Below are 12,404 nucleotides of genomic sequence, written 5' to 3'. Positions count from 1 at the left end.
GCGAACTCAATCTAAAGACACCAAACTTGACAACCTTCCAACCAAGGGAACGATAATTATTCATAAAACCAGTATTCAGTTTTCCAGCCCTTAACCCAGGACAACAGACCCATACCTAAAGCTGACACATTATGTGATCTGTGGTTGATATAAAGACACAATTTATGATCTTTCATGTAATCAGTATTAAGTGATTTTATCAGAATACCTGTTATTGTATAATCACCCCACATTGATGCATGTCCATGTATTCCTGTGTGTTTGAGTAGTGAGATATACATGTCCTTACAGTCCTGAATTGTATGGAGGACGCATACATGCATATATATATATATATATATATATATATATATATATATATATATATATATATATATATATATATATATATATATATTCTTGTGTGTTTTGCTATTTTAGACATGCATGTTCATTAATTCTGTGTGTGGTCATAGAGACCTGTGTATTCCCATATTCCTGTGTACTTGTATTTCAATGTGGTATAAGTTTAGGTTTATGTAAAACTAAGCATCAACATGTAATGTAACATAGTAGACATATGCATATCTAGGTATCAGTTTGTATGTTATTAATCAAAAGTAAGTATACTCATATGTGCTTATGTGACCTCACATTCATGCCTATCTATGCATTATGTGTCATTTATTGTCCAAAAGTAAAAATTAAGAATGACTTAATGTGTAGAATGATAGAACCAAACTCATACTTATTTAGGCAGAGTAATACAAGCCAATTTATTTAGTGAACTTCCTTTGTCTTGAGTGTGCTAGTCTGCTTTTTGTCAGCAGGGGAGGGGGGCAGTGCCCATGACCCCCTCTCTCTCTTGCTCTCCCTTTCTCTCTCTCTTTCTCTTTCTTCCCCTCGGAGAACCTCCGGTCCGGGCAGATGTAATGAATATTCAGGAATCAGATTCCAGTGATCAACAGAATAGCGAGCCATGGGGAAACTACAGTCACACCACTAAATGTTGCTTAAAAAGTGTTCCTTGAGAATAAATTGGAGTTGTAGTGATGCCAAAGACTGCAGTCGAGTACAAACTTTGTCCAACCTCTAGATCTTCATTATATTTTATTTTCTCTCGAGTATTTAAGTATTTAATCTAGTGTATGTGTCGTGGTCAAACTTACTTTCTATTCGTCAAGTCATTTTCTTTCTAAATTAAGAGAAAAGAGTTTATTAAGAGTTATTCCTGTTTGGACGACAGATATTGATTTTAGTTTAACTCCGAGTACACCACCTCAAGTGAATAGCAACAAGTTTGTCTGTGCCCCTCCAGCTGCGACCGTGAAGTCCCTGCTAAGTCTCTGCCATTGAGCAGTCTCAGAGAAACCGGCTCCGCCAACATAGCCACCGTGAGTCTCAATGAATCGTGAACGCGCACCGGTTGTTCCCATAGCCGCGGGAAGGTATTTTGCTTAGGGGTGCTGAAGGGGGGTGGGGGTGTAGTGTTGCGCTTTACAATGTCACAGCAAATGCAAATACAAGCCCTACACTCTGAGTGTATGATGAAAGGACTATAACCAGATTAGTATTATTAGTAGTAGTAGTAGTAACAATATTTACTAAATGATTTTTTTCAGTTATTTGTTTTATTCATTTTTATTTTTTGGTATCTATCATTTTTCTTTAGTTACAGATGTTTGAAGTTATACTCGTAGTGCCCAGCACCCCCAGCACTCCTACTTCCTGCGGTTATGGTTGTTCCGCTTCACAACACGCCTTCATCACAGTAAGACGCTCAGAGTTCACGTGCTGCCTTGGGGTTGCCAGGTCCGTCTGTCAGTCTCCCAACTTCTATCTCTCCCAGAGTCCGATTTAGAGTCTATGCCCGAATCTTCTCTTTCTCCTTTTCTAATTTCTTTCTAAGACTTTGTGTCCCTCCCTGGGTCCTGCGCTAATTAGAGACGTTTTTGGTTCCTGAGCAATCAGGATGGTGCCCCGTTCATAATTCATAAATAACCAGTGTATTCGCTACATTACTATCTTTTTAGATCACTGATGAAGAGCTCTATGTAACGAATCAAAGGAGGGCGGGTGTGACGCAAACGCAAGTATCTATGTAATTTATTAATTTAAACAAAGACCAAAAGGAACAAGAGAGAACAACTAAGGACAGGAGAATACACACTAGACCAAACAAGCTAGACAGCACGGCAACCAAGCAAACACACTAATAGAAACGCTACTTAAAACACAATGCAAGAAGTATAAACTTTAGACATACTACAGGAAGGACTACTACAATAATGGATGAACAAACAATACTAAAGCCTGACAACCATAACACAAACAGGACTGAAATAACTGAAAGACTAAAAGGCAAAAAGACTAGAACACACAGGGAATGCATACACAAACTAGAAGCGAAAGACAAAGGCTACAACAGAACCTAACTACTAAGGGGAACAGAATAACAGGGAGAAATATACAAGATGTGAAGGAAAACACAACTACCAAGGAACAACTACAAAAACCAGCAAAGAGATATGAGAACTAAAACAGGGAAGACAAGACAGAACAAACCAGACCAGCACACAGGAGAAACGAAGGGAGGGTACAGGCTACTGAGCACAGAGAGAAGTATAGACCGGAGCGTGCAGGAAACATGGCAAACACAAATACAATGACCGACGCGGGAGTGAAACACTAGGGGGGTTATATACACAGAAAACAAGACGGTGAAACAAGACTCAGGTGTGTGTACTAATGACGAGGGCGTGACAGACAGGGGTAGGAACGAATGGGAGCGACCACAATGCAGAGGGGGACCGGCAGTCGGGGCTAGGGCAGGGAGAACAGACACGGGACAGGACGGACGCAAGGGACCACGGACCAGGCTCAAAGGAGGACTGGGGCGAGGAACGGGACGAGGCATGGGAACAGGACTGGAAGCGGCCGGTCTGGGAACAGAAACGGGAGGCGGAACCGAGGGGGCTGGACCAGATGGGATCAGGGGCACAGGGCAGGACACAAGGGGGGACCGGGATGCAGACGACAACAGGTGGAGGACAACGGAGATCGGGACGGGAACAAAGTGGGTGACGACGTGGGGAACAGACACGGGCACAGGGACCCGGAGGAAACCAGTAGACACAGACACGGGCACGTGGACGTGGACACGAACGGACACACACACAGGGACAGGGACCAACAGGAAACCAGGCACAGGACAGGGCAAAAAAGGGAGCACAGGCAGACGCAAAACAGGACAGTCACGGGGAACATCAACACAGAGAGGGGCTGCAGGAGTCACAGGCCCACTGATGGGCAAAGCAGTCACAGTGGAGACCAGCGCAGTCAGGAAATTGTTCATGGGAGCAGGAGGAGTCAGGTCAGGGACTGCAGGGACCAGCAGGTCAGGCCAACGAGGCATGGGGACCTGAGGAGTCTGTCGGCAGGCAGCAGAAACAGGCGGGGTCCGCCGGCGGGCAGCGGGAACAGGCGGGGTCCCCTGGCGGGCAGCGGGAACAGGCAACAACCCCTTCTGGGTCACGGAAACAGGAGGCAGAGACGACCACGTCCGGGTCGCGGAAACAGGAGGAACAAGGGGCGTCATAAGGAGCCGGGACGCAGACGGGACCCAGGGGAGTTCGGCCGCTGAAGAGACCCTGGGGAGCCTGGGGGCCGAGGCGGCAGAGGAGACGTCACCGGGGGCAGAGGAGACGGCGCCGTCTGGGGCCGGGGACGCCGGGCAGGCGCCGTCTGGGGCCGGGGACGCCGGGCAGGCGCCGTCTGGGGCCGGGGACGCCGGGCAGGCGCCGTCTGGGGCCGGGGACGCCGGGCAGGCGCCGTCTGGGGCAGGCAGGAACGCAGGGCCGGCGTCGTCAGCAGGAGCCGGAGACGCAGGGACGACGTCGTCGTCAGGGGGCGGAGCAACCAGAATGACGTCGTCGTCAGGGGGCGGAGCAACCAGAATGACGTCGTCGTCAGGGGGCGGAGCAACCAGAATGACGTCGTCGTCAGGGGGCGGAGCAACCAGAATGACGTCGTCGTCAGGGGGCGGAGCCGCCGAGCAGGCGACATCGGGGGGCGGAGCCGCCGAGCAGGCGACATCGGGGGGCGGAGCCGCCGAGCAGGCGACATCGGGGGGCGGAGCCGCCGAGCAGGCGACATCGGGGGGCGGAGCCGCCGAGCAGGCGACATCGGGGGGCGGAGCCGCCGAGCAGGCGACATCGGGGGGCGGAGCCGCCGAGCAGGCGACATCGGGGGGCGGAGCCGCCGAGCAGGCGACATCGGGGGGCGGAGCCGCCGAGCAGGCGACATCGGGGGGCGGAGCCGCCGAGCTGGCGACATCGGGGGGCGGAGCCGCCGAGCTGGCGACATCGGGGGGCGGAGCCGCCGAGCTGGCGACATCGGGGGGCGGAGCCGCCGGGCTGGCGACATCGGGGGGCGGAGCCGCCGGGCTGACGTCTTCGGGGGGCGGAGCCGCCGGGCTGACGTCTTTGGGGGGCGGAGCAGCCGGGCAGACACCACCTGGTATAGAAACCTGGGCGAAGCCGGTAGGCGTGGAGACCTTGGCGACACTGGAGGTTCTGCCAGACGAGTGGATGCCAGCTCTCTTGCCCATAACCTTCCCCACATGGCTGAAGGGGTCTGTCAGCTGGGACCTGAGGGTGTCAAGGTCTGGGATGTAACTCCCCCCAAAAAGTCTCTTGCGGTGTGCACCAGGAAGGCGTTTTCCACTACGTGGAGAGGAGAACTGAGGGATAACCCCACTAAACCTGAGGCGCATTAGGTTAAAAAACCCATCTACCCTCCATGCTTCCTCTCGGTGGGTGGTCCGAATAATGTTGGCCCATTCTAACGCCTTGCCTTTGAGCCTGGATCTCAAAAATAAAATCAGTACGTCATCCGGGGGTGATGGACAGGTGAGCAACCGAATATACCTTTTGCTTTCTAAAACAAAACATTCAGCTGGCATGGTTTCACCATCATAAACCTCCGGGCAAGGAGCACGAGATGGCAGAGCAACAGGGTCGCTGTTGGTGTCCTTGACCGATAACAACTGTGGATTATCCAATAGGGTATGGAAGTAATCCTGCTGATTTTCAGGGGTGGTCATCTCTTGCTGCGTCACGTTACTATGGTCGGTCATTTTGTAACGAATCAAAGGAGGGCGGGTGTGACGCAAACGCAAGTATCTATGTAATTTATTAATTTAAACAAAGACCAAAAGGAACAAGAGAGAACAACTAAGGACAGGAGAATACACACTAGACCAAACAAGCTAGACAGCACGGCAACCAAGCAAACACACTAATAGAAACGCTACTTAAAACACAATGCAAGAAGTATAAACTTTAGACATACTACAGGAAGGACTACTACAATAATGGATGAACAAACAATACTAAAGCCTGACAACCATAACACAAACAGGACTGAAATAACTGAAAGACTAAAAGGCAAAAAGACTAGAACACACAGGGAATGCATACACAAACTAGAAGCGAAAGACAAAGGCTACAACAGAACCTAACTACTAAGGGGAACAGAATAACAGGGAGAAATATACAAGATGTGAAGGAAAACACAACTACCAAGGAACAACTACAAAAACCAGCAAAGAGATATGAGAACTAAAACAGGGAAGACAAGACAGAACAAACCAGACCAGCACACAGGAGAAACGAAGGGAGGGTACAGGCTACTGAGCACAGAGAGAAGTATAGACCGGAGCGTGCAGGAAACATGGCAAATACAAATACAATGACCGACGCGGGAGTGAAACACTAGGGGGGTTATATACACAGAAAACAAGACGGTGAAACAAGACTCAGGTGTGTGTACTAATGACGAGGGCGTGACAGACAGGGGTAGGAACGAATGGGAGCGAGGAGCTAGGCGGGACCAGGGAGGAGGGAGGGGCTGGACGTGACACTCTATAAATGACTATCTCTGTTCTGGTCTGTATGCCTGCACTACACATTGTGCTCTTGCTCCCAGTACACTAAATAACTTCATGATCTAATTAGCACAAGCGCCTTGTGAAGTTACACAGAATGCAGTTGGGTAATGTTATGTAATCCATGCCCTGGATTGGAAAATGCTGATTTTTTATAAAAATTCAGATGGGAAAGAACAGAAGTACTGTCTCAGTCTTTGTTTTTGTAACTCCAAATTGTAACCCAAAATCTGCTGTTGCTCAACAGGAACAGCATAATCCTTCAGTTTCTGTTTCCTTCAAAACAGGGCTTTTGCAAGTTGGAGTGTGCATAAGTAAAGGAAACTGTTGCGTGACCTGTTATTGTTAAATGCATGCATGAGTGATCTGTGAGCAGTGAGCGTTTGCCGTGCCCTCCTCACTAGATGCCGCCCTGCTGTCGCACCTCCTGATTTTGTCCTGAGGATAACAACTGACAAATTTTTTTATCTTCAGGTAGGCACAATCTCAACAAACCTTTGATTTTTTGAACAAACATTTTCCACTGCTAAAATCCATCAATGGTTATAGATATGTGCAGCCTTTCTACTACATTAGCACAACTAATGAATCTATCATATTTACACATATCAGTGGATCTAATGGATCTTTATACATTAAAATGTATTAACAAAAACATAGCTACAAAGTCATTGTAAATCATTCATTAACATATTTTCTAGAAATATATACCTCACTAACTAGAAACAAGAGAAATTATCCAAAACCTCTGTAGATTCTGTACTGGACTAAATGCTCTTAGTCAGACAAAAGCTTAATATTCAAACCTTTAACCTGGAAAGCCGACACTTCATTTACAGAGAGGCTCACAAATAAGCAGCAAACCATCTCGTTCCATGATGGAGTCTAGTTAATTATTACATCATAATTCCAGCTATTCCAGTGGTAGTCCACTGCACACACGTCCTTACAGCCCACAGCTATACAAGAGATCTGCACAGGGAGAAGCGCACACACACACACCCACCTACCAAATACCCCCAAGCCCCCCCCCCCAAACAATCTTTTTTGCTTGTTTCTAACTCAAAAAAAATTTGGTTACTTTTAGTTTTTAGTTGGCTTAACAAGTTATATTACTTAGCTAGAAAACAAACCCATTAATAATACATACCCTTAATTAAAATGGCTACAGTGAGCCGGTCCTAGCATGCATGGGAGATGCCCACTCCCTCATACACACACCCTCAGCCTCAAAGTTTGAGCACTGAATAAGACAATAAGTCTTATACTTACGTCTTATACATAAGTAACAGCTTCATTATTTCGTTAGCAGCCATGAGAGATATCTTCAATATAGTATGTATAACCAACCATCAAGACTTTTGGGACCGTACAGGAATTACATAAAGAACTCGTGTTTGTAAATCTACACCAAGATGGACTTTATTTATCCCTCACATCTTTTCCTTTCTCTTTAAATTGTTGTCATGGTGATCGGCGTGGGCCAGAGGAGGATGGGTTCCCTCCTGTGAGTCTTGGTTCCTCTCAAGGTTTCTTCCTCATGCCCTTAGGGAGTTTTTCTTTGCCACTGTAGCCCTTGGCTTGCTCACTGGGGGCTTGGACTCGGACACTTGTAAAGCTGCTCTGTGACAACAACTGTTGTAAAAATAAATAAAAAATTTTTTGATTTGAATATTATTGGTTAAGTTCATTTTATTGAGCTGAAGGCATTTCTGTGAATCTGTGTGGCACTCTGTATATGATTTGTTGTTTCTCTACCAAGGACGAGCGGTCCTCAAGTAAACAAGTGCCTGTGTATTTCTGTCCTGTGTAAAACAGATACCTCATATTCTCTTCAATTGATATAATGAACTCTGTATATTTTATTGGAAATTAACTACATTTGGTGGTATAAGAAATTACAGTATGGACCCAAAGGTGACTGGCTTACCTCATGATAAAAGGTCCCAACCTGCGAGTCTCGCTTGAAATGGGGAGACCATGTGACTTCTTTAGCATACGAACAGGCAAAGCAGGCAGAGCCAACGGCTCTGACTACAGGACACGATTATCCTGAAGGGATTTTGATAGTGAGTGATCACCAACCATCATAGACAAAGGGATCTGGCCTAGATATGTAGGTGGCAGAACTCAATATTCATTAATTTGTCATAGTTGAAACTGAGGTGGTAGTTTCATACTAACTGCAGTAACAATGGTCAAACACAACTGACATCACATCCTTCACTGGAGGAGTTTAGGTGGGAGTGGTATGTATAAATGTATATATGGTACGTTCTTCTATTGCTGGTAATTCTGTCGAGTTACACAGAGTCCACAGCACTTTATTGTACTTCACTGCTGCTTTTATTGGAATAAAGATTTACCATTTTGCATCAAGTCAGAAGACGCGTCCTTTGTTTGTCTTACACTGGATAACTTGGGGATCTTTACCTGGAATAAAACATCTTGTAGGATTTAGGAACACCACCACCCAGGGAAGAAACAAAAACAGAAAGTACTAGAAGAACACTGAGCCAAAGCCGACATTCACTAATCCATTATGGGGTTATAGAGTAAGTAGTATGACTCAACTAATTACAGTAATCAGAACCAATAATCAGGTCCTTTCACTTTTGCTTTCAGGGTATAAAGCTCTCTGCTACAGCATCTCTGAAAACGTTCTTGACATTATTATCCTCATCACACAGGGCTTCAGAGGCTCACAGGACGGATTCTTCACTTATTTGACGTAAGGAGATTTCTATCTCATGAGAAATAATATTTTGCTTAATGATTGAGTATGTAATGTAGATTTTGTTGGTTTGGAAGAAGTTTATCCATCATTTTGACATTTTGGATCTTAATTTTTCTCTGAAATCATAACAGAATATGTATATTTTGTAAAGGCGATAAAAATAATAATTATTTTTTCATGTCATAATGTTCCAGGACAGAATTGTTTTGTTGTTTTAGCAGAAGAAACAGCAAAATGGGTGGAGGCCAATCAGAACCAGGTAAACCATCTCTCTTATTACTGTGTGTGTGTGTGTGTGTGTGTGTGCGTGTGTATGTGCGTGTGTGTGTGCGCGTGTCCAACAGTAAGGTTAGATTAGGTTTGAACTTGCAGTGTGTCACAAAATGCACCACATTCATAAGCGCTATTTTAGTTTGTTCAACAGAGTTTGACAGTCCCTGGAGGCAGATAGATTGGAAGTATCACATAATATTTTAAGATGGAAATATTAACAATTCAGCAATGGCATTTCACATTATTTATATTTGGCAAAGATAAGAATACAGACTTTGCTGCAACTAAATTATTAGTTGTGTTAACTTGCTTAGATGAAAGTTCAACAAAATGTATATCAGCGGTTTTAAAACATTTCACTGTGTACTGTCAATATTAAGGTGACAGCTGTGTTTCTGCCTTTACTAGTCAAAGAGGTAAAATTGAGGCCCAGCTAAAAGACTTTCAGCTCAAAACTCCAAATGTCAGCCGTTTAAGAATCCTTCTATGTGGACAAGTTGGAGCAGGGAAATCCAGCTTTATCAACTCAGTGAACAGCGTCTTTGCACACCGAGTTACTCAAAGAGCAGGAGAAGCACCATGTTCAGGAAAAAGTTACACACACAAAGTGAGTACACTCTTCTAGCAGTAGAGTGTATTTGTCTAGCTTGAGTTGAATCAAAGTCATTGGAAAAATGACAACATTAAGATGAGTGTATGGTGTTTACATAAGCAAGACTGAGCAACACTGTCCAAATTCTAACCACCAATTAGAATTCAATTGCATAAATTGAAGCAGTGTTAATGGAAGTCATCTAAATGTATTCAATGTTTACTACAGTACATAACCTACACAATCAACAAAGGAACTTTGCCGTTTGTCTTCAATGATGTCATGGGCTTAGAACAAGATGGAATTCTCATTGAAGATATCAACAGTGCAATGTTGGGTCATGTGAAAGAAGGCTATACGGTAGGATAGAGTGAAATGTGTTTGCACATACAATTTTTTAAATGGAATTATGTACATTATATCAAATAACATTATTGAATAATGCTGACAGTATGGTTCGTCCCTCCCATGTAATTACCTTATAAATGCCTTCACCAGTTTAATCCCCAAACACCTCTGGCAGAGACAGATGATAACTACATCAAACACCCCAGTCTGGATGATAAAGTTCACTGTTTAGTAAGTGTTGTGCCAGCAAATGTCATCTCTCAAATGGATGAGAGTGTCATCAAGAAGATGAACACTGTGAGTCAGAGAGCCAATGACATTGGTGAGTAGTGTATTCCATTATCCTATTTTTCAATTGGGCCACTGTAGGTTTTTTAGTTTATTTCAACCAGTTAACTGGGTGCTAGTCAGGGTAGTCTGAAAATTATCACTACTGGGGCTTTCCCTCAGGGTTGTATGTGTTCTGTGAGGAATGTTGGTAATAAAATAAATAAACACTAAGGGAGACCACAAAAGAGAAGGAAACAGGTTAAACACAAAATGGAATCTTTATATGTAGAACAAAAGAACGGTACACAAAATATGAACACACAATATAAACATACAATATGAACACATAATATGATACATGCATACTACATGCATAGAAACAACCACACACGAGACTCTTCTAAAACTAGCGAACACCAGACAGGAAATATGACATTCAACGATACGAAACAAAACTTAATTGAAATACTAAACGGGCGAAGGCAAGAGAAACGGTAGAATCATATGAAATATAAGTACAAACCATGAGACAAATGAATCATCACTACTGTGACACAGGTTACTAAAGTGGTAAATATTCCAACTGAGACCAAACTAGACTAACAAACAGAAAACTGACCATACCATGGAAAGACAAAATGTAATCAAGAACCAAACCCAAAAACATACCCATGAAACATAACCTTAAAACATTAATGGGCCAACAACCAAAACAAGTAACAAAATACAACGTATAATGAAGGTAAACTTAAAACAGCCATCAGGGAATAGGGGCGTGGTTAGAGTTTAATATTTTATATAAGTTAGAAAATTCTGGAGATCCATTGGACAGTATCATTTATCTAGCTGTGTTTTTTAACCATTTGGGAAAATGTGAAGACCCAAATTTGAAGCTCTTTATTCTAGGCAAAAAATTTGAATGAATAATGACATGATACATGACACATTCTGTACATGACAGGAATCCCACACCTGGTTCTCATGACTAAAGTAGATGAAGCCTGCCCCCTGGTTAAGGAAGACCTGAAAAAGATCTACACAAGCAAGAAAATTAAAGAAAAGGTGAGCTTCAAAGATCTATGTGTTTACTTTTGAGACCTGCGGTTTGAACAAGGCTGCAGATTGCAAAATCTTCCTTCTATTTAACAATTGTGCATTGCTCATTTTTAGTAATTTTGGGACATCATGGAATAGTGACCTTATTGTCTGGACACCTGTACGTTGTCAGCAAAACTGAAGTACACATCCAGTTAGAAAATAGATGTACTAGAGCTATTGTAGACAATAAGGTTTCACCTGGAGATTTCTGTTTTGTAATTTTTAGGTATATTTATTCATATCGATACATTGATTTTCTTTCTCTCTCTGTCTCTCTCTCTCTCTTTCCCTCTCTCTCTCTCTTTCTCTCTCTCGCTCTCTCTGTCACACGTTCCCTATCTTTCAGATGGTTGAGTGTTCCTACAAAGTTGAAGCTTCCCTGAAATGCATCTTTCCTGTGAAGAATTATTCTGAGGAGTCTGACACCAATGACACTGTGGATAATATAATTATGTCAGCAGTTGAACATATTGTTAACGCTGCTTGTGATTTTGTTAGTTACTTATAACTAGGGCCAGTCCTCACATTTCTGGGCCTGGGCAAATTTACACTCTTGGGGCCATTATCCAATCTTGTTTGCATGTCTGATTAAGTTCCTCTGTGTGAAACCTCAGTCTGATAATAGATTGACCTCAAAGTTCTGCTCACTGCTCTTTGCTTCAGCTCCTCTTTCAAAAATTGCTTAAATTTTAATTAGAAATTTTAATTACAAGTTGGAATCCCCTTCTGTATTTGTATTTAATATTTTTATGTATTTTTCAGGGGGTGTGTGGGTAATTGAAACTACTAATACTAAATAAACCATTTCATGAGGGAAATTTTTTGGGGGGGCTTTTGGTAGATTTTCACTACATGACGCGGTGTTGTGTCTGACAGGCACAGAGAATGTCTCCAAAGGGTATACCCCCTTTCTGTAGAAGCACCCCTACGTCACGTATTAAATCATGTATTAAACATCAAAAACTTTCAATCAAACCAGATTAATTGAAAATGTCCTTTGCCATCTACATGCATACCGATTTTTAGCCGTCTACATGCAGCCGATCATGAGAAATCTGGCTTTGAATTTGTTGTTGAAAACATGTGGACCACGTGGGCCATCTGTGCTGTGGCCCGGTTACGTTATCAACTCTAAGGGCGACAGACTACTACACCTTCAT

At 43.7% G+C, this 12,404-nt stretch overlaps 1 protein-coding gene across 1 annotated transcript; it reads left to right on the top strand.

Annotated features, from left to right (window-relative positions):
- Nucleotides 1-7,859: 7,859 nt before the first annotated feature.
- Nucleotides 7,860-12,098, top strand: LOC143491196 (interferon-induced protein 44-like). Its single transcript, XM_076989991.1, has 8 exons — nt 7,860-7,932; nt 8,617-8,657; nt 8,882-8,922; nt 9,345-9,543; nt 9,757-9,888; nt 10,027-10,198; nt 11,108-11,208; nt 11,591-12,098. The coding sequence occupies exons 1-8, from the start codon at nt 7,860-7,862 to the stop codon at nt 11,750-11,752; spliced, it is 921 nt and encodes a 306-aa protein (XP_076846106.1). The 3' UTR covers nt 11,753-12,098.
- The last annotated feature ends 306 nt before the right edge of the window (nt 12,099-12,404 follow it).

Source organism: Brachyhypopomus gauderio, unplaced genomic scaffold, assembly GCF_052324685.1.
Source record: "Brachyhypopomus gauderio isolate BG-103 unplaced genomic scaffold, BGAUD_0.2 sc72, whole genome shotgun sequence".
Lineage (NCBI taxonomy): Eukaryota > Metazoa > Chordata > Actinopteri > Gymnotiformes > Hypopomidae > Brachyhypopomus > Brachyhypopomus gauderio.
Note: the sequence above shows the minus strand (reverse complement) of the source record. Positions and strands in the feature narration are given on the sequence as shown.